This window comes from Symphalangus syndactylus, chromosome 8 (assembly GCF_028878055.3).
Source record: "Symphalangus syndactylus isolate Jambi chromosome 8, NHGRI_mSymSyn1-v2.1_pri, whole genome shotgun sequence".
Lineage (NCBI taxonomy): Eukaryota > Metazoa > Chordata > Mammalia > Primates > Hylobatidae > Symphalangus > Symphalangus syndactylus.
Genome location: NC_072430.2, coordinates 137,497,958 through 137,525,400, shown reverse-complemented (window position 1 = coordinate 137,525,400; position 27,443 = coordinate 137,497,958). Strand labels below are relative to the sequence as shown.

Here is a 27,443-nt window from a genome sequence, read left to right as displayed (position 1 = left end):
CCGAGACGTTCTGCTTGGACACCGCCCATGCTGGCTTCACTGGCCTTTCCTCAGCGTAAAGGAGGAATTGTTTCCAGTGCCTCCCTGTCCTCCCCTAGAGCCGGGAGGCCCCACCTTTCCTCCTTCACAGTGGGCCCAGCCCAAGCAGGTGGCTTCGTGTCCCCCTCCCCTGGCCCTGGCCTCAGCACCCCCATCACAGTGGGAGGGAGGACAACCAGGAATATCCTAACCCTGACCTGACCCAGACCTGTACTTGCAGCTTCAGGTAAAGCCTGTGACCACCAGGCTCGGTGCCCTATGTGGGCCAAGAAGCCACCCCCAGCTTCTGGCCACCCCTGCTGCTGTCATCAGTACCAAGCGAAGTTCCTCCCAGCCCCTGTAGAATTGAACACTGACCCCCTCTCCCTTTTCAAATCACAGCCCTGTCTCTACAGTAATTGCTCCTGATCCAAATCCCCAAAGTATACAACCACATCTTCCACGCTTCCTCCTCTCCTGCGGGGTCCTGGTAGAAGGCCTCAAGTTGTGACCTCCAGGGGAGGTCTTCTCCAGGGGGTCCCTCTTGTGGGCTGTTCCCAAAGGCCCAGGGGCTCTCCTGCCCTCTTCCCACGGAATATAACCAGCCTGCTCCCCTCCCAAATGAGACCTGCAGAGGGCACGCCCCAGGCCTCTTAGCTCCCAGGTTGGGACACACTACAGATCAGCCACAGGCTCTGAGCAAAGGCCTGGTGGTCTCTAGGGGAGGGGAGAGGTGGAGAAACAGGGCAGGGAGAAGCCAGATGACGCTGAGACTACTCGTGTTGCCAGTTCACGATGGGCCCTCTCCACTGACCACACCGGCCCTCAGGAGGCCAAGCCTGGGAGGATCGGCCCAACAAGAGGCTAATGACACAGTCCAGCCCAGCTAACCACGTGCTCAGCTGCCACCCCCACCAGCCCCTTGAATGCCTCCAGCTTTTTGGAGTGGCCCTTGGGGTCTCCTGGGCTCGTGTAGGGCAGCATAGAATTGCTGAGGGTCCCAGAGTGGGTTCCAAAGTCAACGTGGAACTGCGTGGCACAGAGCAGGCCTTGTTCTGTGCAGGTGCCCACGCACCTCCCAGTTTATGGGGGTGACTCCAGTCTGAGCATCTCGGCAGAGGTGTGCAGAGCCGCTGCCTTTTGGGAAAGGCCAGCTGGACTCCTAGTGTCCCACCACAGATGGCGGCCCTGGCCAGGAGGGAGCCTCTGCAGCCTGTGCCCTGCAGGAGCACCTGACCTTCTCTCCCTCCCCTCCCTGCACAGGGTGGATCTTTGGCGAGCGTCTGCATGACCAGGAGAGAGGCTGGTTCCCCAGCTCCATGACTGAGGAGATCTTGAATCCCAAGATCCGGTCCCAGAACCTCAAGGAATGTTTCCGTGTCCATAAGATGGATGACCCTCAGCGCAGCCAGAACAAGGACCGCAGGAAGCTGGGCAGCCGGAATCGGCAATGACCCCCAACCGGGGGGCCGGCGGGAGCAGGGCCTGCACGAGACCCTGACAAAAGGTGGGGGGCTCTGGGAAGCACAGGCCAGCGCCTCCCCAGGTGGCAGGATCTGGCTTGGGGTGCCCGGCCCTCATCCCTGCCCACGCAGTGAGTGCTCATGTGTCTTGGCCCCTCGCTCGCAAACTGGATAAAGGGTGCCCAAGCCTCTCCTGATGCATTTGTAAACAAGAAGGTTTCAGCAGTATTACGCCACCTCCCTCATGCCTCCAAGGGGGTGGAAGGGGATGGGCACACTCCAGGGCCTCCCACGCCCCTGGCCCCCGGGGACTGGAAGAGGCTCCCAACCCAGAGTGTCCCTGTGGGAGGCAGGCAGAAGGTGACAATCGACACGATTTCCTGCACGCGTCCTCCTCTACCTTGGAAGCAGTTAGAATCCACCAGGCACAGATGAGGCCGCCCTTGCCTGACAGAGCTTGATGAGCAGCCCTTGGTCTCCGGTTCCCAGGACTGAGAGCCCAGCTGCGTCTGTCCACCCTTCCCCAGGCCTCTGCCAGCCTCTGGCTGCACGGTCAGGCCCTGCTCCACGGCAGGCCTGCCAGAGCTTGGCTGGGGACCCCTCCCGCCTCTGGCTCCCTGATGGGCTGGATGTAACTTGTGTCTTCTAGCCCCTTAAGGAGCCCAGGTGTTTTAAGGAATGAATTGGTCACTGCATCTTGTATCGATTATGGTTCTGAGAAAAGCAAATATCACTTTTGGCTGCATTAAAAGAAGCATCATATATAAAATAAAGAAGATGAAGGTCTACTCTTTATTGCCCTCGTACACAAAGGAAGGGGGTGTTTGGTTCCAGGCAGTGAGAGAGGAGCACCCCTTCCAGGCTGGTGGAGGAGGCATGTCCCAAAAGAAGGGTTCAAGGAGGTTTCCAGAGAGGAAGGAACAGCCAGGGCCTCGCCGCAGCGTGGGAACGGATTTGGGCCTCCACTTGTAGGACTCCAGAAACAGAAGGGGCTGTTTGTTAGACGGAGCTGGGGACGCCCCTCTGCTGCAGTGGAAGTGAGGACACAGCTTTGGAAGACCGCAGAGGCCCCTAAGTGTCTATGGTGGGGGACCCTACAGGGGATCTCAGCACAGGCGTGGGGCTGGGACTTCTTGCACTGCCCAGACACAGGCCCTGGGCCCTTCACACCTTCAGTTACCCTGAGCTGCACCCCCTCCCCTCACCCCAGCTCCACCTCTGTGCTGAGGGGTCCTGTGTGCCCAGGACCACACTCTGCCAGGACACCGTTTCCCTGCTCGCCAGAACAGGCCTGTGGTTTAGATCCGGTGGGACCTTTTGTAGCGTCTTCCCACAGGCCACAGCAGGGTGCTCGGACCTCAGACCCTCTGAGAATCACAGGGATGCACAGGCGTGTGACACTGGTTCCACCGGAGAGGGAGGCCCCCTGGTCCCAGTGGGGCTGTGATGCACCCGTTGGTGGGGGAGTGCTTGCAGAGCAGGGAAAGAGGGGGCCCCTCCCCTGGAGGGGAGGGTTGGGAAGGAGTTGGGTGGCCACTGGTCCCCGTGCCTTTTGAGGCTGGGAAACAGCATGTTGAGTTGGATCGTCCGCTCCGATGAAGGCTTTGGTTACTCGAGGTTATGTGAGATGAAGTAAGTTAACCAATTAGGAAAACAGGTCAGTTTCATAGCACTCCTTTATAAGCAGAATCATTTAACTCACAGTGTATTTTGGGGAGACCGGTCGAGTGGGAAGCTGATAGCAGACTTGGATGAGGCCTTGACCCCCATCCCCCAGTGTGTGAGAGGTGCGCGGGCACCACCTGGGCTCGAGTGTCCAGGAAGAGAAAGTCACGGCAGGAAACAGTGCCATGGGGAGCTCAGGGACACCAAAGGGGCCAAAACAGCTGCTAGAGAAAATGAATTTTTAAAAAAGAGAAGCAGCTTGCCCTCCAGCAGCATTCCCACTCAGGAACCTTCAGACGCATTAAGCTGTCCCCGAGGGGTCTGCTGGCCTCCAAACTGTCCAGCCCTTCCCTCCAAAGGCCCTGTGGACTGGGGTAGGGACCAAGTTCTCACTTCCTGCTGTGCCGAGCAGGTTAAATGATCAAAGGATCAAAGTTTACATCTCTAAAAGCTTCCGAGGTGGGGACCCTGGACCAGGCTCCTCACCCTCACTCCTCCCTGACGCTCTGAGGGTGAAGTGGGGTGAGTAGAGCTGGGAAAGCCGTTTTCTCTCCCTGAACAAACGAACCGTGGGCATGGGGGCTGCCGGCCCCCAGCCAGGCCTGGGGGTGAGAGTAGGAAGCAGGGGCGGGCAGTGTCCGGGGTCGACTCTCGACTCATCCTGCTCCTGAGGTTCCTTGGGCAAAGGGGTTCCCGGGGGCCCTGGGGCTGCTGGTCTGAGCCCGCGGATGGGGCCCTGGCTGCGGGACTCAGAGTCAAGACGTCCCCCAAACAACGCGGCCTCTGGCTGGGAGCACCGACGGCCCCCGCCCTCCCCCAGCCCGGCCTCAAGGAGCGGCGGGCCCCAGGGTCTCCGTCGGCCTCTCCTGCCCTCGCGCTTCCCTCCTCACGGAACGCGCTCCGAACCCCAGCGGAGCGGGATGGGGGGCAGGCCCCGGGGAGCGCGGCGAGCGCCTCGGCCCGGGCCCAGGCAAAGGAGGAAGAAGCGGCCGCCCGTGGCCTGGCCCCGGCCGTGACGGTGCCCCAGGCCGGGCTAAGACCGCTGGCCACACACCCGCTCCGATGCCCTGGCGGCCCCGGCGCACGCGCACCGAGCACGCACATGCGGCGCGCTCCTGCGGCACTCCAGCCGTGGTGCACGCGGACGCCGAACCGCGCGGCCCTGCGCGCGCCCACGTGCACGCCACACGCAGGCGGGCTCGGACATGCTGTGCGCTCACGCACGCCCCGGCGCCCCTGCGGGGAATTTGGGCGCGCCTTCGGACCAGCGCGCGTGCACGGCACCCACCCTCGGCCCCGCGCGTACCCCCGCCCTGAGCGCTCGCCTGCGCGCGCTCACGCTCTGGCACACCTGCACGCGCGGACACGCACGCGCGGACATACAGGCGCGTGAGGAGTGCAGCCGAGTCGCGCCGCGGCCGGGCGCGGCCCCTTTATTCGCTTCAGGAGGCGGAAAACTTTCTCAGCGCGACGACCACGAGCGCCAGCACCACGCAAGTGGCCAGCAGGGCGGCGATCACGATGGCCGCGATGGCGCCGGGCCCCAGCGACCCTGCGGAGGACGGAGGACCACGTCACCTGCTAGCCCCCGCCTGGCCGGCCCTCCTGCCCGCGCCCCCCGCCCCTCCTAATTTCTCCCTCTCTCCTCCCTCCCCCTCCCCGCCCGTACCGCCGTCCTGGTCCAGCCGCTCCTGCGCGGTGCTGTCCTCGGGTCCTGGCGCAACGGTGGGGGCTGGGGGACCGGTGTCCACGGGCTCCCGGCCGGGGCTGGTGCTCTCCACGGGGCCTTCTCCCGACGGCAGCTCGGCCGGCTCGTTCCACAGCGTGGGCACGGGCTCCTGTGGAACATCATCTGCAAAGCCAAGGAGAGGTGCTGGGGCCCCAGGTGACAGGGCCGACAGGGACGTCACCCCCCACCTCTAGGTTAAGCAAGTTGCGGGTGGCGCTGTGTGAGGGGTCTGGGCTCAGCGCTGCACTAGCCCTCACATTTCCCAGGCTAAGAATCTGAAGCCAGTGCATTGCTGCCTCCCGTAGGGCAGGGCCGGTGGGTGGGCAGGAGTGTCTGTTCAGTGTAAGGGAGGTGCCCCCTGCAAAGCCCTTCTCTGCTCATAGGGTTGGGAGTTGGCAGGATTTGGGGTACCCAGGGACCAGAGAGCAAGAAGGAGACATTCTCAGTCCAGCAGAAAACACAGGCTGTAACGCCTGCATGATAACCCCCGCCCTGTATCCTTACCAGCCAGCCCACCCCAGTTGTCTTCCCCTGACCACCACTCCAACCCTGGGCCATCCATCCCCATCAACCAGACAGGAGGCCCCAGAAATGCTGGAAAGCTCAACATGGGGATGGTAGGTCGGCTCTTGGCCTCTCCAGCCCAGCCGGACCATCTGACATCACAGTGTTAGCAGGGCAGGCCTGCCCATGTCCTAATCTCTCTCTCTCTCTCTCTCTCTCTCTCTCTCTCTCTTTGAAACAGAGTCTTGCTCTGTCGCCCAGGCTGGAGTGAAGTGTTACAATCTTGGCTCACTGCAACCTCCGCCTCCCGGGTTCAAGCAAGCGATTCTTCTGCCTCAGCCTGCAGAGTAGCTGGGACTACAGGCACCTGCCACTACGCCCAGCTAATTTTTGTATTTTTAGTTGAGACAGGGTTTGCCATGTTGGCCAGGCTGATTTCGAACTCCTGACCTCAGGTGATCCGCCCGTGTTGGCCTCCCAAAGTGCTGCGATTACAGGTGTGAGCCACTGCAGCCGGCCCCATGCCCTAATCTCAACTGGGATAGAGACTGTGATCCAGGGACACTCGACCCTCAAGCCGGTCCCCTGGATGAGCTTGGGGAGGTCCCCACACCTCATCTCTTTGACTCCAGCTACTCTGTGGTGTGGGAACTGTTTTTATCCCCATTTCAGAGACAAGAAAGCCAAGGCTTGGGGATAAGGTGCCGTGGTGGTGAGCACAGGTGGGCTGAAGCCCTTGGACAGTTGCAGGAGCGGTTGTGCTGCCCAGAAACAGTGTAGGGAGGCACCGTTCTGTGAACAGACCCTGCCAGCCAGCCCTCGACCCTAGGGCACCTTTTGTCCCTGTGGGTTCCATCCCTGAGCGCTGGGGCAAGAGTCAAGCCAGACACTTGCCCTCCTCATAGGTTCACCAGCACCCAGAGAGGGGGATGCTCAAGAAGACACAGAGGTCCTTCCAGGGTTTTCTGGCCAGTTGTGTCCATCTAGGGCAAACCACGCAGAAACATCAGCCAACCCAGACTCAGGGTCAGTCTTAAAGTAAATGGGCCTTCCCAAATGTCAGTCAGGAAAAATAAAGAAAGGCCGAAAGGCTCCAGATCAGAGACTAAGGAGACAGCTCAGTGTTCCTGGATGGGGAGGGACAGGCCTGTGATTGGAGACTCTGGGGTCCGTTGGTGAAGTTTGAACAGGGTGTGGCTTAGGACTGCCTCAGTGCTCATTTCCTGGTTTTGATAGCTGACTCTGGTGTGTAAGAGAATGTCCTTGTTCTTTTTTTTTTTTTTTTTTGAGACGGAGTTTCGCTCTTGTTGCGCAGGCTGGAGTGCAATGGCACGATCTCAGCTCACAGCAACCTCTGCCTCCTGGGTTCAAGCCATTCTCCTGCCTCAGCCTCCGGAGTAGCTGGGATTACAGGCATGCGCCACCACGCCCGGCTAAGTTTGTATTTTTAGTAGAGACGGGGTTTCTCCATGTTGGTCAGGCTGGTCTCGAACTCCGGACCTCAGGTGATCCGCCCTCCTCGGCCTCCCAAAGTGCTGGGATTAAAGGCGTGAGCCACCGTGCCCGGCCTGTCCTTGTTCTTAAGAAGAATTTAGGGGCAAAGGAACATGACTTCTGCAACTTACTCTCAAATGATTTCAGCATTCAGATATAAAAAGGATTCAGCAATGTAGCAAAATGTTGGCAGTTGGTGAGACTAGGTGGATGGACTCCTGGAGTTCATTGGAGTATTTGTGCAACTTTTCTGTAAACTTCACATCTTTCCACAATAAAATGTTAGCAGGTCCCTGGCTTCCGGGCCTCTCTCAAGCCTGGAGAGGTCAGTTGCAAGGCTGAGCTCTGAGACAGCTTGCTCACCTTTCACCTGACCTGCCACATTCCCCAGGGCAGGCCCAAGGCAGAACCCCTTTCCAGAAAAGACCTCTGGCAGGAGGCCCCAGGGGTGGAAGGCCCATTGGCCCCCAACTAGGGGAGGCTTCCCTCCCGAGGGGCCCAAGGCTGCACTGCAGCACTGATGTCTCTCCAGCCTCCCACCAACCTTGAAGACCACCCTGAGAGGAGGGGAAGTGACCCAGCCAGGCCTCCCATGTCACAGCCAGAGAGGCAGGGGTCTGCAGCCTTGCAGCCCACATGGAAGGTCCCAGGCCCCTGGCGTGCTGCCTCAGGCTTCTGGGGGCTGGGCAGGTAAAAGGCCTGAGTGTGCCCACCGCCTGGCAGGCACCAGGGTCTAGGCTCACTGACTGCCTGAACATGTCCAAAGAAATGGACAAATGACACACCCAAGACAGACTGGCAGGCAGGCACCTCCCTGCATCTGGACAAATGACACACCCAAGACAGACTGGCAGGCAGGCACCTCCCTGCATCTGGAGGCCGTGGCAGGGCTGCTGGGTACCAGGCCCAGCTGACCCAGGTGGCATCTGCAGGAATAAGCCGAGGAGTGGCAGGCCTCCAGCCCCTGAGAAGGCAGGGCTCAGTCCCCGGGCCAGCCCAGCAGGGGTGAGCCGCCACCCTTGACAGTACCCTCTGAGCAGGGCAGTGGGGAGCCCCACTCAGGCCCTATCCCCATCTGTCCCCTGTGACCCAGCCTGTCTCTGTTGCCCCTACCACCAGCCATACCTGCCCTGGCCTCCTCCCACTGTACACAGCCACCTCCTGTCCAGCCAGGCCATGAAGCTTTCTAATCAGGAGGGCTGGGGCCTATCCTTGCTCCATCAGGCTCTCACCCTGGACTTCATGCCCCAATCCACCTTCCTGACCTGTGAAACGGGGGTTCCGACTATGCTGTCAAGCATCTTGCACAAGGAGGTAACTGTGTGAACACCAGCATCTTCAGCTGCTGCGTCTGGCCTGGGGTGCGCCTCTGGACACAAGCCCAGTTGCTATGGGTCTGCAGCCGCTGGCCGCCACAGGAATCCCTCACAGGGTGGCCCAGTACCCATCTGCACCCAAGCAGCCAGGGCCCCAGCGACCACCAGCTCCCTGCCAACCTAGGCTGGTGCCCAAGTGGCAGACACATAGGCTCGGAATGACAGCCTGCACTCAGCCACCGATCCACCAGGAAAAGGGGTACCGCTGCCGGGGAGGGGCCGAGGCACCTCTTATCCTCATCTATGTTTCTAGAATTTACTCCAGGAAGAAGGGAAAGCAAAGCTGAGAGGCAATTCCCATCTTCCCCCAAATCCATCCTTCTGGGAAGCTGGGAGCAGAGCAGTTTCCCAGCAGGAGTCCTGTCCGGGGAGGGCGGAGATGGGGCAGGAGCGAAGGTGTGGAGGACGGAACTCATGGCATGCCAGGCGGGCAGTGAATAAGCCAGGATGACAGAAAGTGAGGTTGGCAAAGAGGTGGGGGCACGGAGGACCCCAAGAAAGTTCCATGGCAGTAATGAGGCCCAGACTCCATTGACCAGAATTAGCCATGTGGTGTGACTACACGCTCTGACCCAGAGAAGCAGGGGCTGGTGGCACTGCCACAGGCCTGGGCACCACGGGCTCTCTCCCAGCCCCACTGGCCCCAGCCGTGCTGCCTTTTGGTAAATAAGTTTGTTCTGACCACAGGGCCCTGAGGCCAGGCGCCTCTGCTCACAGACAGCCTTTGTGTGGGCCATGAAGGGCCTTTTCATCCCTGCCCTGGCCTCCTGCCCGCTCAGCCCGGCCTGCTCCCACCTCAGTAGCTGAGGCCACAGGCCCCCAACAGGGAGGGCCTGTGCCTCAGATGGGGCCTGGACCTCAGCCCACAAGGCCGCTCCTTCCCTTCCTGTCTGCTACAGGACCCCAGCCCACAGAGCAGAGGGCCGTGTACACACCTGCCCAGAGCTCCCAGCCCAGGGGTGGGGTGCTGAGAGCTTCCCAAATGCTCTCGCAAGAACAACAGCCAGAACCCCAGAGACTCCGGGGTTAGGAAGGTATGGTCTGGCCCCTGCGGGGGGCCTGCCTGCTCTTGGTAGGACACATGGAGGGAAGTGGGGCAGTGAGGCCAGGTGAGGTCCTGGCTGTCCCCAAGGCATCCTGTGGTGGCAGAGGAAGCCCACCCGCCTACAATGATTAGGGACATTCTGGCCTGGGAACTCTGGCCGGCAGCCTAGGCCGGGAGGGTCAGCCACACAGAAGCAGGAACCTGGGCAGGAGCCACAGGCAGCCCGGGCCCAGCAGGCAGGAGCCAGGGCCTCCCCTTCGGCCCACGTGGACCACCAGGCTGGAGAAGCAGCTTCATCCCAGTGAGGGGGCTGCAAAGATCACAGCCCCAGGATCCAAGCCATGGAAGATGCCACCTTCCCCTTTAGGTCCCTTCCCCCCATCCTGGGGACACCGCATGGCTCGCCTAGGCTGGCGCCTCTTCCACCACAAGGCAGGCTGGCGCCCTCCCAGCTTGCGGGAGGAAGTAGAGTTCTGTTGAGACCACCCTGTGCCAGGGAGGAGCTCGGACCCCGGAATCCGCATTCCCCTGATGTTCACTGAGCGCTAACTGGATGTGGGGCCCATCCCAAAAGCTACGCACATCTGAACTCACGAGGCCTCACAGCCCTCTGCAAGTGAGGCAGAGCGTGGCAGTGTCACCATCCTACAGATGAGGAGAAGGCACAGAGAGGTTAAGAATTCGCCCGGTCAAGACTGAGCACACCCTGGCCTCGAGCTTCTTCCTGGGTGTCCAGGGAGAAGCCAATAGTCCTTGGGGCTCCTCGCTGTCACCCAGACCTCCCAGGGTGTGGCCGAGGGGCCCTCCCCAGGCCTGTCGTCCCCCAGAAGCTCTCCCCAGGCCATGCTCTCATGACTGCGGTCCACCTTTCTCACAGATCCACGGGCGCCCTCCAGAAGGCCCAGGCTGCGGGGTCCCTGAAATCCGCTACTGTGACACAGAAGCCGGCTGCCCTTTGGTCCAACTCCCGGCCAACCGGAGCAAAGACCACCTGTAACCCATCTGCGCCGTTTGTCTCTCAGGCTCTGAAGCCAGCCTGGGCCAGTCTTCCCCTCCAGAGGCCTCCCTCTCGTGGGACCCCAGACTCCGCCACTCTGATCTCAGTCCAGAGGTCCACACCGTTTTGCAGAGGGATCTTGGGCCTTGTATTCTCTCTCTCTCTGGAGCCTTTCCCCAGATGGGGACAGTACCTGGGTCTTCATTCTCTAAGGACATCGCAGAAACCAACAGGGAAGCTTTTGAAAGTAATCAGCGAGGCTCTTCCCTCCTCTGGCCCCTCAGCTGCTTGTCCTGTGCCTGGTGCCCCGGCTGCCTCCCAGACCTGGGAGACTTCAGATTTTAAAGTGCTAGAGCAATTCTCATGTCCCCCCAACAGCAAAACATCCCTGGGCCTGCCCCCCAAGTTGTCCTCCTTCAGAGGCCATTATCCCTCCTGCTAACAATTTTCTGGGACGTCCATCCCACACAGCTGCTGCCAACCAGCCTCACAAGAGCTCTTTGCAGAATCACCTCAAGTAGTCGTCCCATCTCCTGTGAGGGGGCTTCCTCCCCAGTGAACGTTGAAGATTCTGGCCCCAAGGTAGTTATCGGCCCTGGGAGGCTAGCGGTGGCAGAGACAAGGGCCTTCACCCCTTACCTGTGAGCACCGCAGGGGCCAGAACCCCGGAGACCAGCAGCAGCAGGGCCAGACAGGATGCCATCCTGGCCGGGAGTGAGCACAACAGCAGGCGGGACGCACGGAGGACTGCGCTGGTTAACTTCAGGGCACTGAGAAAGAGGCATCAAAGGGCTGGGAAGGGTTTTCATCAATGCAAACTCTGTCCTCCTGGGACATCGTGCCCGCAGCCCCCCACCCCCCCGCTCCCCCCCCCCCCCAACACACACACACAAGAGCTCACAGACCTGCTTTCCTGAACCTGGGAGCAGCCCAGCTCTTGGAGAGGGAAAGAGGAAATTGCCTGTGCTGTCTCTCTTTCTCCACCCCCCAACACACACACACCTCCCACACTTACTCCTAGACCACTGAAAGTGAAAGGTTTTCAAGCTTTCTTGTGCAAAAAAATCACCCAGGGAACTTGAAACATGCAGCTGCCTCTGGCCACTATGTTTCAGTGGGGCTTGGGTAGCCCAGGGAATCTGCATGTTAGTGCCTGTGGCCTGGGCTTGGGGAAATTTGGCCTGAAGCAGGCAGCACTGAGTGCAGGATGGACTCCGTTCTCCATGCCTGGCCCGGAGTAGGTGCTCAGTGCTTGTTGAAGAAGGACTTTTAACGCAGTTTTGATCCAAACTTTCAGGCAGCTCTAGTCTTTCCTAAAACACTCCTGTCTCCTCTTTCGCTCTCTGCCTCCCTAGACCCCTGTGCACTTATGACATCCATTTCCAGGCTGGGCCTGGCTCAGAACTTAGCCCCACTGCCCACTGCTCCTCAACAGCTCCACAGGGCATCTAACGAGTGGCTACAACTTACAGTGTCCAAAGCAAACCTTGACTCCACTGCCCCTTCCCTCACTCAGTGTAACCCAGCCCCCCTTCCCAGATGTTCTAGCCACACAACGAAGTCATTAAAGGTCTCTCCCTCACTTCCCACGTCCGAGCCCTCAGAGTTCTGTCAGCACCCCCTACTTCACATCTTGATGGTTTCCCACTGCGCTGAGGGCTTGCCTCGGCCCTGCTCAGCTTCCCACCCACGAGCTCTGTTTCAGTCCACTGGCCATGACTAGGCTCCCCCAACAAACCCCCAGATCCTGCCTCAGGGCCTTTGCACGTTCCCCTCTCCTCCCAGAAGGCAGTCCCTGTGGTGATTATGTGGCCACCCCTTCCATTCAAGCCTCAGCTTGATAAGTCAGCCCCTCAATCCCCCCATCACTTCACTTTTAATTTCTTTTTAGCATGCATATTTATATGAAATTACCTTGTACTTTTTTGTTAATTTTTTTCAGGAGCAACACATATTCTGCGAAGCACACATTTTTTTTTTTTTTTTTTTTTTTTTTTTTTTTTTTTTGAGACGGAGTTTCGCTCTTGTTGCCCAGGCTGGAGAGCAAGGGCGTGATCTTGGTTCACGGCAGCCTCTGCCTCCCAGGTTCAAGCAATTCTCCTGCCTCAGCCTCCCGAGTAGCTGGGATTACAGGCGCGCACCACCACACCCAGCTAATTTTGTATTTTTAGTAGAGACAGGGTTTCTCCATGTTGGTCAGGCTGGTCTCAAACTCCCAACCTCAGGTGATCCGCCTGCCTCGGCCTCCCAAAGTGCTGGGATTACAGGCATGCGCCACCGTGCCCAGCCTGCACAAATCTTATGTTTACCAATTGATGAGCTTTTATATACATACACACCTGGCTAAACACCACCCAAATCAGTAGAGGCCCTTCCCAGCACAGCAGCAGGGCTCTCTGTGCCCACCCCAGTCATACCCGCAACGTTCTCTTCTGTCTTCTGCCTTCATAGCTTCATTTCTCTACTCTTGAACTTCAAAAAAATGGACTCATACGAACTCTTGTGTCCGGCTATTTTAATTCAACATTGTCTATGAGCTTCATCCGCGTTGTTGTGTGTAGCAGTAGCTCATTCATTTTTCCAACTGCATAGTATTCAATTATATGAATATGCCAGTTTACCCATTCTCTTACCCACTTCATCCATTTATCTCTCCATATCCATTTGAGTTGTTTCTGGGTTTGGGCTTTTATGAATGCAGCTCTTATGAATATTCTCGTGCATGTCTTTTTGTGGATGGAGGTGCTAATTTTCCTTGGTTGTTTAACTAAAGATGGAATAACTAGGTCAAGGGTAAGTACACGCTTAGATGCTCTAGATACTGCTAAGCAGGTCTCCAAAGTGTGTGCTCCAGTCTCTGCTCTCACCAGCAGGAGAGTTCCAGTTGCCCCGCATCCTCATCATTACTAGGCATTGCCAGTCTTTTTATCTGTAGTCATTCTGATAGGTATGTAGTGGTATCCTATTGTAGTTTTAATTTGCATTTCCATGACTAATGAAGTTGAACAGGCTGGGCACAGTGGCTCGCGCCTGTAATCCCAGCACTTTGGGAGGCCGAGGCAGGTGGATCGTGAGGTCAGGAGATGGAGACCATCCTGGCTGACACAGTGAAACCCTGTCTCTACTAAAAATACAAAAAATTAGCCGGGCGTGGTAGTGGGCGCCTGTGGTCCCAGCTACTCGGGAGGCTGAGGCAGGAGAATGGTGAACCTAGGAGGTGGAGCTTGCAGTGAGCCAGGATCACACCACTGCACTCCAGCCTGGGCGACAGAGCGAGACAACATCTCAAAAAAAAAAAAAGTTGAACACCTTTCCATGTTTATTGGCCCCAGGAATATTCACTTTTGGGAAAAGGCTCCTCCATTTTTTTGCCTTTGTACTTATTAGGGTGGTCTACACCTTAAAATTTATTTTTAGAGTTTTTGGTTTATTCCAGGTAAAAAATCTTTTGTCAGGTATATGTAATGGTGCCTCCAGATGAAGGGTTGTTTTTCAGTCTGTCTTCAGCCTGTGATTGCTCAAGGATAGTGGGGGCTTTTTGCGTTTACCAGTGCAGTCCCAGCATGTAGCACCATGCCGAGCCTGGCAGCAGGAACTTCATATGTGAATCACATCAGCAGCAGGAACTTCTGGGATAGATTTAACATTAACTGTTTTCTCACTCATTCACTCATTTTTTTTTTCTTTTTCTCTTTTTTTTTTTTTCTGAGACAGTCTTGCTCTGTCGCCCAGGCTGGAGTGCAGTGGTGTGATCTCTGCTCACAGAAAGCTCCGCCTCCAGGGTTCACGCCATTCTCCCGCCTAAGCCTCCTGAGTAGCTGGGACTACAGGCACCCGCCACCATGCCCAGTTCATTTTTTTTTTTTTTTTTTGTATTTTTAGTAGAGATGGGGTTTCACCGTGTTAGCCACGATGGTCTCGATCTCCTGACCTTGTGATCCGCCTGCCTTGGCCTCTCAAAGTGCTGGGATTACAGGCGTGAGCCACCACACCCGGGTTTTTTTTTTTTTTTTTTTTGAGACTAAGTCTCACTCTATCACCCAAGCTGGAGTGCAGAGGTGCAATCTCGGCTCACTGCAACCTCCACCTCCCAGGTTCAAGTGATTCTCCTGCCTCAGCTTCCCAAGTAGCTGGGATTCCAGGCACCCACCACCATACCCAGCTGCTTTTTGTATTTTTAGTAGATACAGGGTTTCACTATGTTGGCCAGGCTGGTTTCGAACCCCTGAACTCAGGTGATCCACCCGCCTTGGCCTCCCAAAGTGCTGGAAATTAGAGGCGTGAGCCACCATGCCTGGCCATCGTTCACTCATTTCTTAGCTTTTGCTCTCACCCCCTGCCCTCTTTCCATGCTCTGCTATGTACTGTAGCAAGGCCACGTGGAATCACACTCCTGACACTTTCTTGCCAGCTGCCTGCCTGTTAGGGTCTGCTGGTGGAGGGCAGTGGCAGGAGATGGAAGGTGGGAAGGGAGACGTGACTCTGCTTCAGATTTCTGACAATGTCTTGGGTGGCAGCAGCAGCACTGGCTAGAGCAACATCAGTGACAAAAAGGTGGTGGTGGCTGCAGGGACAGTGACAGACCGCTAGAAGTGTAGGCTCCTGGACCCTCCTCAAGCGGCTGGACTGTGACACCAGGAGCCTTAGTGGACAGTGTTCTGTCCTCTGAGTAATTTCTGCTCCTCAGTCAAGGGTGCTATCGACTTCCTAGTTACAGTGACTGATTTTTTTTTTTCTTGAGACTTTGCTCTGTTCTCCAGGCTGGAGTACAGTGGCGCGATCTCAGCTCACTGCAACCTCTGCCTCCCGGGTTCAAGCGATTCTCCTGCCTCAGCCTCCCTAGTAGCTGGGATCACAGGTGCCCATCACCACATCTGGCTAATTTTTGTATTTTTAGTAGAGACACGGTTTCACCATGTTGGCCAGCTGGTCTTGAACTCCCAACCTCAAATGATCTGCCAGCCTTGGTCTCCAAAAGTGCTGGGATTACAGGCATGAGCCAACTCACCCGGCCAGTTGTCTATTTTTTTTAAGACAGTGTCTTTCTCTGTTGCCCAGGCCGGAGTGCAGTGGCACAATTATAGCTCATTGCAGCCTTGAACTCCTGGGCTCAAGCAATCCTCCCACCTCAGCTGGGACCAGATAATTATTTTTTGTAGAGATGGGGTCTCACTCTGTTGTGATCCAGGCTGGTCTTAAATTCCTGTGCTCAAGCCATCCCCCTTGACTTGGCCTCCCAAAGCACTGGGATTACAAGTGTGAGCCACCACACCTGGCCTAAAGTGACTTTTTTGAGTAACCTTACCTTCCCTCTTTTGCTCCTTCAGTCCTTTAAACATTGCTGTAACAAATTCCTGTGTTAAATCTCTTCTGTTTGAAATACTTAGAGTGGTCTCTGTTTCCTACCCAGACTCTGACCAGTACAGTATTATACTTGGTACCTGGAATGGCCCCAGAAAAGAGACCCTCAAAGATCTGTTTCTGACTTGAGGTTGAATGCAGTGAAGACCTGTTTGCCAGTGGAAAATGAGATACTGGCAATATATGGCATGTCAATATGTAAATATTTGTGGTTGCTCAGCATGAAGTATCCACTGAAGACAAGATTTAAAGAACCAAGGATGCTGCACACGTTTATGGTGGTGATAATGAGCAAAGGGATAGTGAAGTCAACTGGCTACTTTTTACAGCATTGTGTCTTCACAGAAAGAAAATGACAAGCTCAGGGCTTTCAATTCTAAGGTCAAGGCATGATCAGATAACTAGAGCATTTCTATGGTAGTCTTTTAAAGATCTCTCCCTTTTTTTTTTTTTTCTTTTTTTAACACAAGTTCTCACTCCCATTGCCCAGGCTGGAATGCAGTGGCATGATCTCAGCTCACTGCAGCCTCAAAACTCATGGGCTCAGGTAATTCTCCCACCTCAGCCTCCCAAGTAGCTGGGACTACTGGTACGCACCACCATGCCTGGATAATTTTTGTATTTTTTGTAGAGACAGGGTTTCGCTGTGTTGCTCAGGCTGGTCTCGAACTCCTGGGCTCAAGCAATCTGCCCAACTTGGCCTCCCAAAGTGCTGGGATTACAAGTGTGAGGCATCACATCCAGCCAAGATCTTTTTTGTAGCAAATGGCATGATTGGCAGCAAATCAGTCCCAAAACTTAATTATGCATGAGTTGCAGAACTACAATGTCAAGGTGAATTCATAGCCTTGCCCAAAGTTCCCTTAAGGCACTGATTGGAAAGGAGTGAGATCTTAGAGTTACAATGGAAATATGAGGATCTTCCACCCACAGATCTTCAGGCCTCCCTTGCAGAAGCAGCAGGCACTTCTCCCCTGTCTGAATAGCCTTTTGTTGTTTGAATAATAATCACATCTGTTAAGTTCCCTTGCAAGAAAATAGGGTTGTTGCAAGGGACAACCCCATTTTAGGGTGTTGTCAAGACCTACCCTAACAACTTCTCCTTGCCTCCATATCCATAATTAGAATCAGGTATCAGCATTCCTAGGGAGAGCAAGCACAAAGTCTGACTTAGGAGGAAATAAGCACAAACTAAAACTACTGTTAATTTATGCTAGCAATAAATTAGTAAGTATCAAGTTAGTAAGATACGAATTTTGCTAATTTATATTAATAGAAACGTGGTGTGGGAATGAATTCTAAGGTGTCAGACTAAATAGGCAGGATGTGAGTATGACGTTAGATCAGGCCACATTCTAGACAGGGGTGTGCTTAGGGAAGTCTGAATTTAATGTTTCAACCTAAGCATCTAGGAGCAGCTGTGTTTGGCTGGCTGACCAAAACCTAGGCTCAATAATAGCCTGGATGCTATGAGATTGAGAAGCCTAACTTAATGAAGAAGGGGATACCAATGGCTTAGTAAGAAAGGAATGTTGGGGTGGATTTATCTTCGGTGACCCCACTAAGTTCTCAGTAGGTCCCACAGTACACTCTACTCACTGAGACACTGACAGATGCATTAGTTAAGACTGGCAACTTTAAAAAGATAGGTTGTGGCTGTTTTTTTGTAGGCCAGAGTTGATGATGGGATCACTGATTTCAGAGGAAATAATGTGATTCTAAAGCAGCAGAGGCCAAGCAGCAGCACTGAACTGCCAGAAGCCAGGTGGATGCACACCCTGCCATGGATGGCAAAGATGAAATGACCTGGCCAGGTGTGGTGGCTCCCGCCTGCAATCCCAGCACTTTGGGAGGCTGAGGCGGGCAGATCACTTGAGGTCAGGAGTTCAAGACCAGCCTGACCAACATGGCGAAAATCTATTTCCACTAAAAATACGAAAATTAGCCAGGCGTGGTGGTGCACACCTGTAGTCCCAGCTACTCGGAAGGCTGAGGCACAAGAATTGCTTGAGCTCGGGAGGTGGAGGTGGTATCTCAAAAAAAAAAAAAAAAAAAAAAAAGATGAAATGACCGTCAGAATATTTTGATCCCTAGGAATAAAACAGCCAGCCAGTCTACTAATGTATTACTTGATATACAAAAATGAACAGGTGAGCAGAAATCTGTATTTACTATAATGGAGCATCAAGGTTCTCACTTGGTTCCCAGAACCAAAATCTCTTGATAGAAAGGGAGGCAATTTATCTTTAAGGAAGGACCCTGCAAGATGGCCACAAGTATAGACAGTAAATCTTCTTCAAAATCTTCCTCAAAGGTTTAGGCAGTCGTGGACCAGAATAGCTGGGCACTGGCGGGAAGGAGATGCATTTGTATTTCAGGGATCACTAGACATTGGCTTTTTGTTGACACTCATCTTTGGATACTCAAAATGCCACTGTGTTTACCAAAGTGAAAGTGTATGGAAGTCAAGTGACATATGGATGACAGGGAGGGAGGGAGGCTGCCCAGGGGCAGGAGTGGGCTGAGAACCCATCCTGGAGAGGCAAGATGAGGCGTGAGCCAAGGCTGCAAGCTGCTGCTGCGTGCTCCTCTGTTCCATCAGACTTTACTTATAAAACTCAGATTTCAAAGATAAAATTAAGAATTTCAAGACAAGGAATTGTATTTCAAATGATTATTATAAGTATGCTAAAGGTAGAAAAAAATACTCTTAGACCAGACAAAAAGTCTAAAATTACAGATGGCTGCAATGAATAATCCTATACATATGTATTTTTTTAATGTTGGAGTGTCTTTAAACAAGTATAGAACTCTACTTGGAAAACTTGTCTCTAGTTAGAGCTAACACGTATAGAACTCTAGTTTAGAAAGCTTGTCTCTGTTGGTATGGGTTATCAATTCTGTAACCACTTTGGTATATCCTAGGATTTAGCAAATAAGGAAATACTGAGGATTATGGAAGTGCACAGTAGTACTAGTCATTCGACAGACAGGTGATTCCCCAACAAAAACACCAAGGAAGTGTGAAGCTATTTTTTAGAAATAAACCCAATTTATGGCTCATTTTCACAAGTTTTAGTACCTAGGCTAAATTTTCCAAAGGGTGTTCAGGCTTGGCCAGGCACTGTGGCTCACGCCTGTAATCCCAACACTTTGGGAGGCCGAGATGGGAGGATCACTTGAGGTCACGAGTTCGAGACCAGCCTGGCCAACATGATGAAACCCCATCTCTACTGAATGTGAGAGACATGGTGAAATCCTGTCTTTACTAAAAATACAAACATTTTTATAATGTCTTTAAAATAGTCTCTACTAAAAATATAAAAATTGTCCAGGCATAGGGGTGGGTGCCTATAATCCCAGTTACTCAGGAGGCTGAGGCAGGAGAACTGTTTGAACCTGGGAGGCAGAGGTTGCAGTGACCTGAGATCGCACCACTGCACTCCAGCCTGGGTGGCAGAACAAGACTCCTTATCAAAACAAAAACAAAAACAAAACCCACTTTTTTTTCAAAGGGTGTTCAGACCTTTGTGCATGTGTCCCAAACTTGAACCTAATAGGCGTACAAATAGAAAATTAATCTCATAAACTGTGGTGAAAAATATCATAGAATTTCCTCTAATTTAACTTACTAAAAACTTAGATTCTTGGTAAATACTAAAAATTTTCTCAAAACATATCAGTTATTCAACAAGTAGTTATTGAGTGCAGGTCCACAAAACATGCCAAGCAATACACAGCTACACAGCTACCAAAAGAAGGGTGTAGTCCTTGGCCAAAGTGAATATATCCTACGAAACGAATTTAACAATGGAAACTGCTGGGAGCTATCTGCGTTTGGGTTTCCCTAAGGCAGACCTTAAGACAAAGATCTGGGCACAGGGAACTTATATAGGTGGTGATCCCAGAAAGCACAAGCAAAAAAGTAGGGCCAGTAAGAGAGCAGGGATAAAGGCAATAAAGTTCACGTTAATGAGCAAAAGCAAAAACACTGAGGATAAGGGAGTGAGGTTTCTCACTGCTGAAGGGAATTACAACTATGAAAAGGAGAGATTAGAATGAATCCTGTGGCATTTGTACTGGAATTGCAGATCTCAGCATGAATACACAGATAGGTGTAGATATACAAATGTTTCTGTACCTATACACATACGTAAACACCCTATCTTACTGTGGACAGTCTAGAAGCAGTGATACCACACTAGCAATGAGCCCATCCAGCGGCCAGGTTTTGGTTTTTAGATACCATTCCCCACTAAAAAGAGACAGTGCTCTTTGGAGAAATGACTAATTCCACATATGATAAAGGAAAAGTAGATGATGGGCCTAGAATTTCCAGTGCCAAAGTGAAAAAGTGCTCAAAGAATGATGGCAATATGGCAAAAGGACAGAGAAGCCAGCTCTAAATGGACAATTTGTGCATGAAAAATACTAACAGATTGTGGCTAATATATAGAGGGTATGCATGCGTGTGTATGAAAAGCTCTTCCTGGCCGGGCCGGGCACGGTGACTCATGCCTGTAATCCCAGCACTTTGGGAGGCTGAGGTGGGTGGATCACTTGAAGTCAGGAGTTCAAGATCCGCCTGGCCAACATGGCAAAACCCTGTCTTTGAATCGCCTGAACCTGAGAGCAGAGGCTGCAGTGAGCTGAAATTTCCACCGGCCTGAACAACAGAGCAAGACTCCATATCAAAAAAAAAAAAAAAAAAAAAAAAAAAAAAATATTCCTTATAGTAGAAGGTTGACTAATCAACGTAGAAGTAATGCTTGCAAGCACCTTGGTAAATGTTCAATTAAGAATCATCAATGGATAAAAGTTTGATGAAGAAATGTAGTCTCAACAGTGTCTCCCATAAAGACAAACATCATTACTTTACAGTAGAGACATCTGGCAGACACCATCTAAACTAAGTAAACATCACCAGTATGGCTCAAATGGACTTCTTATGTCTCCTGATGTGATGAACTGAGGACATAACATCACTCTGTAGTATTCCTGTCAAAACTGCATAATCACAATCAAATCATGAGAAAATATCAGACAAATCCAAATGGAGGACATTCTAAAAAACAATTGCCCTCCACTGTAAAAAAAAAAGGTTAAGGTGCAAAAGACTAAGACAGACTGAGGACCTGTTCCAGATTAAAGGAGACTCAAAAACGTGACAACTAAACACAAAAAGTGATCATTAATGACATCCGGTGCCTTTTTGCTTTTATTAAAAATATTAGTGGCCTGGGTACAGTGGCTCATGCCTATAATCCCAACCCTTTGGGAGGCCAAGGTGTGAGAATTGCTTGAGGCCAGAAATTCGAGAGCAACCTGGGCAACATGGTGAGACCCTGTCCCTACCAAAAATAATAGTAATTAGTTGGGTACGGTGGCATGTGCCCATAGTCCCAACTACTCAAGAGGCTGAGGCGAGGATGGCTGGAGCCCAGGAGTTCAAGGCTGCAATAAGCTATGATCAGGCCACTGCACTCCAGCTTGGGTGACAGATTGAGATCTTGTCTGGAAAAAAAAAAATTAGTGGAACAATTGATGAAATATGAATGTAGCTTGGCTATTAACAGTATTGTATTGTTAAATTTCCTAATTTTGATAACTGTATTGTGGTATGTGGGAGCATGTCCTCATTTTGAGGAAACACACCAGGGTTCAAGAATAAGGGACATGATGTATGCAACTTAGTCACAAATGGTTTACATTAAAAAAAAAGTTATCATGAGATTATAGTTATTGAGAGAAAATAAAGCAGGTATGGTCCAATGTTAACAACTAGAGGACCTGGGTGAAGGTTATGTGCAAGTCCTTTGTACTGTTCTTGCAACTTAAAGCCAAATTATTTCAAAATACAAGTAACCCTCCCCACCAAAAATCACAATTTTTCAACTAATTATATATCTAGGCAATTGTCATCAAGGAATGTTGAAACTGCTACATGTAAGAGCAACAGGACTTTCATACTGGAGGAATCAACCTGATAGCAACAGAACTGATGAATTGTGACATCAGTAAAACTGGAACCACCAGACAATACAGTGATACAGCGGGAAGGACACCACGCCACCAACAAAGGATTCTTGTTAGGGGTGGGGAAGGGAGAACCTGGTTTTAGTCAAGCCTGTAGATCTAATTCACAGAAAACATGGCGAGGTGGGGGGGATGAAGAAATTGACAACATTAAGACACTTCTTGCTAAATCCAGAGAATGTGGAATGTTCCATCAATAAATGATCCAGTTTTTCAACTTCTTCTTTTTGTAGGGAGAACTGTTAAGACTAAAGGAGACTTAAAGCGTATCAACCAAATGCAATGAACACTGTTTTGATTTTCATTCAAACTTTGTAAAAAGACACCTTTGAGACAATCTGAGAAAGTCATCTATGGACCTGATGTGTTGTTAATGTGACAAGGCATTGTGGGTTGTTCTTTTTCTATGTCCTCTTTTATCATATATATTATTTTATGAGTGACATAATAGCTAGGATTTGGTTTAAAATATTCTAAGAGAACAAACTGGGATAAATACAACAAAATGGGCAAAATGTCAATAATCGTTGAAGCCAGGTTATATTAGGTAGGAGTTTGTTACACTAGTCTACTTCTATGTATGTTTGATTCTTTTTTATTTTTATTATTTATTTATTTTAGCTTTCACATTTTCCATCACTCCCTAGAACATTTTCATTAAAAAGAAAAACTGGCCTTGGGAAAAAACTAATTGAAGATGACCACAACCCAGGGACCTCAGGACTGCTAAAGACTCAGACCGCTCACAAATGAAGGTTCAGGCCACCCAACAAATTGAGGGGCTGGCAAAGGGGGAGTGGAACTTAGTAAAGGCTTTAAGCCAACACCCTCCACAACCAGGGACAGAAACAAGAACCATGGCAGCGATGTGCATTTTATTCCTTCTTATATATACATACATGTTTGCAGATACGAACCAACTTTTCCCTACTTTCCCCCACTAATTTACATAAATACAATGTATTCCTTAAGATATCAAATAGTTAGGCGAAACTGAACTTGAAGTTAGTATCACCTACAAATGGACTTAACAACTGATGGATGGGACGAGTGGACATAGTGTTAGTGGTTTCCCTACAGTTACTAACCTTTCAGTAACTTTCCCCCATGTTGCTCCCAACACTTCAAACATCAATTCTTTTTCTTTACGTTCATCTAGGGTGGTTTCTGTTTCACAATAGGACCCTGACCTGCTTAAGGCTCCATTTCATGTTACCAAAGTTAGAAAATCCAGGCAGGTGACTGTCCCCCTACGCAAGGCTCACCAAGCTTGCCTTTCAACTTGGGTCTCCTTCAGTAAAACTGCAAAGGGTTACTCGTCACGCACCGTCAAGAAGCCAAGTGTCAGCAGTTTACTGCGGCACACATGCCTCACACTCTCACACACACACTAGGATGCTGGAGCTGAAATCTCAGAGCTAGACTAGGCTGGTGAGTCCCCACTGAGGCTGTCCATTTAGAACTCTGGGGAATTTGAAAATAATTTCCAATGCACGGTCCCACCCCAGATTACAGACTCTGGGACATGGAGCTAAGGGACTGATTGTTTCAAGTTCTTTAGGTGATCTGGGCCAATCACCTCATCTAACAGACAATGAAACTGAGGACCAGAGACACAACAGAAAAAACTGGTTAATAATGGGGCCGGGCGCGGTGGCTCACGCTTGTAATCCCAGCACTTTGGGAGGCCGAGGCGGGCGGATCACGAGGTCAGGAGATCGAGACCACGGTGAAACCCCGTCTCTACTGAAAAATACAAAAAATTGGCCAGTCGTGGTGGCGGGCGCCTGTAGTCCCAGCTACTCGCAGAGGCTGAGGCAGGAGAATGGCGTGAACCCGGGAGGCGGAGCTTGCAGTGAGCCGAGATTGCGCCACTGTACTCCAGCCTGGGCGACAGAGCGAGACTCCATCTCAAAAAAAAAAAAAAATAATAATAATAATAATAATGAGGGTGGTACTTACATGCAGCCTCCTGGAACCCATTCCACATTGCCTAAGGGTTACTTCTTTGCACTAATTATAAGACATCTAAGAAGGTGTTTACTCTGATTTCATATGCCCTATTGCATCTACATATGTGCCCACGAATGCCCTTCTCCCTTGCAAAATGGCCTAGAAGTAGTATTTGTCACCTGGCCTGGTGGCTCATGCCTGTAATTCCAGCACTCTGGGAGGCCAAGGCAGGCATATCACCTGAGGTTGGGAGTTCAAGACCAGCCTGGCCAACATGGTGAAACGCTGTCTCTACTAAAAATACAAAAATTAGCCAGGCGTGGTGGCACATGCCTGTAGTCCCAGCTACTCAGGAGGCTGAGGCAGGAGAATGGCTTGAACCCGGGCGGCGGAGGTTGTGGTGAGCTGAGATCGTGCCAGTGCATTCCAGCCTGGGCAACAGAGCGAAACTCTGTCTCAAAACAAAACAAAATAACAAACCCCAGATTCTATGGAGAATTAGGAAATAAAATACACAGTAGGGCTGGGTCACTGGCACCTGCTCTGGGTCCCTGGCTCTGCACAGGAACAGAAACCAGAGCTTGCTGAGTCCCCTCACTGGGAAAGCCTAAGATCCTCAGTCCACAGGCAAAACTAGGGTACCCACGAGGACTCTTTTCCCATGATCAGTGTGCACAAACTATCCCACATTTCCCACTTTAAAACAGAAGACTGCAGAGGATGTGGTAGAGACTGCAATTGCCAATGTAGCATCCGTTTTCCCAGTTTCTCAACAGGATCCCAATGACATTTGGGGATGAAAGCACTCAACTAAAATCTCAAAACTTCCACAACTAACTATAGTTATATATCTACATTCTGGCTGGTAAGACTTAAGATGTTGGATAGCCCTCCCCAAAAAGCTCCTTAAACAGGGCTGAGCAGGAAGGTGTGCTGTTTGCCTCATCCCACTCCTTCCTCCTGCTCGGAATATAGGCATGATGGCTGGTGCTGTAACAGTCACCTTGGATCATGAGTCAGAAGAAGAAAGCCACAATCAGGATGCTGAAACAAAGAATCTGGGTCCCTGGGCCACCCCACAAGCCTTGGACCTATGACCTATTTCACTTGAAAATAAGTGATTTTATTGTCACTGTTGACTTTGTATTTTCTGTCAGATGCAACCAAACCCAATACCGACCCACTGACCATTCCCAGGAGCATTTCTCATGCTAAAAGAGAAATTCAAATAAAAAGGCAATTTGTTGACAAGGGAAACTAACCTTCCACTCCTACAACTGTGGGACAAGTAACAGTCCTTAAGAGGTGATGTCTCTGCTTGTTATGATCAGCTGGATTGAACCAAGTGTGGAGGTGATCATGAGTTCCATCCCCATGATGTCATCACTTTGGCAGCAATGAAAGGGAATGCAATGACAGCTTTTAGGTCGAAGATCAGCTATTAGGTAAAGAGCCCACTTCTTCCTTGCCAGCATCTATATGCTGTTTCTCCCATGTGGTGCCCCACTGCTATGGTTGACACTTTGGTTGCAAAACATTCCCACTGATTAATTCTTTGGAGGGAAACTGTCCTCTTGAAGGTTTTAGGCTCCCAGTCCAAAACCAGCACTACCAAAAGCTATACGTGTCCATCGTTCTCAGGCAACACCTGCAAGTATCACACATCTGGCTGCTTCAAGGTTCCCAGACTCTCCAGGGTCTCAGAAAGCATTGCAGCTTCCTCACCAGAGACTGAACTCACGCAGGACCAAAGTCACCCTTCACAGCTGGGCTTTTGTTGTTCTAAGAAACTCATCAACTATAAGGCCAACTTTCATTTGGAATGTGCTCTGAATGTACTTTACTCTCTGTAGAATGTGCTTGCCTGCTACTCTGTTGAAAATGATCTACGTCACATATTGGAAGGACAGTATAGAAATATGTTCATTTCAAAGAATCACTTCTGTTTAATTGGAGTCATTCACATACTTTTATTAATAATGCACAGGGGCATTTTATACAAAATTACCAATTTTGTTATCAGTCAATTTTAAAGTAGGGTGGAATATATATACGTATATAACATATATGTATATATTATATATATATATTGAAAATGTAAAACATATACTTTTATATACATATTTGTATATATAAAAATATATGCATGTATAAATATAATGGTTTCCCTAAAAAAAAATATTTAAGTAAAGCCAGAAGTACCATTATCTATCCTAAAATTTAAAAAAAACAAGCTGGGTGCACTGGCACATAGCTGTAGTCCCAGCTACTTGGGAGGCTGAGGCAACAGGATCACTTGAGCCCAGGGGTTTGAGACCAGCCTGGGCAACATAGTAAGAACCCATCTCCAATACAAAAACAAAAACAAAAACCCTCAACTTAAAGCCAATGAAAATAAAGTCCTTCAGGTATGCATAAACTCATTTTATGCAGATATTTCCCAAAAACGGCTATTAATATCTCCCACCCCAAATGCTCTTCTCCAATGTGACCTTGCCACTCCTTTCATCAAGGGAGGGGGGTTGCAGGGAGAGGGCCATGCTCCCTTCTCTTGAATCTGAGTGGGTTTGTGACTACTTTGATGGAATACAGTGTCACAGAAGTGACTCTATGTGACTCCTGAGCTAAGAGCTCGAAAAGGTAACACAGCTTCTGCCTGGTTCTCTGGGGGAAGCCAATCACCACGTAAGTTCAACTCCTCTGAAGCTGCCATTCCGGAGACGACACATATAAGCTCCTCCAGTCATCAACCCAGCTGAGTTCCCAGCTTACAGCCAACGTCAACTGTCATTACACGAGTGAGCCATCTTGGACAGCTTGCCTAATTCATTAAGCCTTCATAGGAATGCTGCCCCAGAAGACATCTGACCGCAACCAAAGAAGACCCCAGGAGAAGAACCACCCAGCTGAGCCCTATCCAAATTCCTGACCCACAGAATGAAGTGGCTGTTGTAAGCCAATCTGGAGGGAATCTGTTATGCACAGCAGCCACCAGCACACCAACCTGCTTGTGGACAGTCTCCATAGTCAAACTGTCTTGTCTGGGATGTTTTTAAATCTCTGAATTTAAACAAATCAACCAACAAAACTGGAGCTGGGCATGGTGGCACACACCTGTAGTCCTAGATACTCAGGAGGCTGAAGTGGGAGGATCACTTGAGCCCAGGGGCTCGAGACCAGCATGGAAAACATCACAAGACCCCATCTCCAAAAAAGCCAACCAAACAAAAAACTGAAAGCAGAGTGTACAAAACAAATACTTCAAAACTCAGGAAGAGTCAGGAGAATTTGGAAATAAGTTCATAGAACGGGATGAGAAAACGGTGGCTCTAAGTGAAAGGGTGAGCAAACGAGAATATGAAAGAGAATAGAATTGAGAGAGACAGAAACAAACATTCCCAGGGAAGAGTGTTTCTTTCTACTAAGTGGGAAATTCCTCAGATAGAAGCAAGTCTCCTTGGTTAAGCAAATGGATGTTCCATGACCAAAATGACTTTGTTCCCCCTAATCTGCCCATTCCACTCCCAATTTTGTAAAATTTATTTTCATTTTTCCTGAATACACACACAGAGTCTAGTTGGGAAGGTGTGGGCAAGCTCTGGAGGGGTGTGTTCCGAGAGGGTGTGTCTGTGGTATGAGGGCAGGAGCTGATCCACGTTAGCAGAAAGGGACAGTCAAAAGAGAAAAGATATTTGGTCAAACTTACCGACATCTGCCTTGACCTCTACATTGTCAAATACAGAACCAGCCAGTGCTACGTGGTCTGGAATAGAAAGAAGCCATGGCTGCCTCCATGTCTTGG

At 51.0% G+C, this 27,443-nt stretch overlaps 2 protein-coding genes across 7 annotated transcripts in view; one reads left to right on the top strand and one right to left on the bottom strand.

Moving 5' to 3' along the window:
• NGEF (neuronal guanine nucleotide exchange factor) overlaps positions 1-2,257 on the top strand; it is a 94,280-nt gene extending 92,023 nt beyond the window's left edge. For both annotated transcript variants that reach the window (XM_055290990.1, XM_055290991.2), the window contains one exon: positions 1,282-2,257. In XM_055290990.1, the coding sequence (XP_055146965.1) occupies positions 1,282-1,472 (191 nt within the window). In that variant the 3' untranslated portion in view covers positions 1,473-2,257. The remainder of the gene's footprint in view (positions 1-1,281) is intronic.
• On the bottom strand, positions 2,246-27,201 carry SNORC (secondary ossification center associated regulator of chondrocyte maturation). Of its 5 annotated transcripts, none has more exons than XM_063645316.1 (4): positions 24,904-27,201; positions 10,931-11,051; positions 4,816-4,998; positions 2,246-4,698 (listed from the first exon to the last, which is right to left on the bottom strand). In XM_063645316.1, exons 2-4 carry the CDS (start codon positions 10,992-10,994, stop codon positions 4,589-4,591), a joined length of 357 nt encoding a protein of 118 aa, XP_063501386.1. In that variant the 5' UTR covers positions 10,995-11,051; positions 24,904-27,201; the 3' UTR covers positions 2,246-4,588. The 5 variants fall into 5 exon arrangements, with proteins under 5 accessions (XP_063501386.1, XP_063501385.1, XP_063501384.1 ...); XM_063645315.1 differs by lacking the exon at positions 24,904-27,201 and adding an exon at positions 12,206-16,716; XM_063645314.1 differs by lacking the exon at positions 24,904-27,201 and adding an exon at positions 12,206-16,715 and having other exon boundaries at positions 10,931-11,061.
• Between the last annotated feature and the right edge of the window lie 242 nt (positions 27,202-27,443).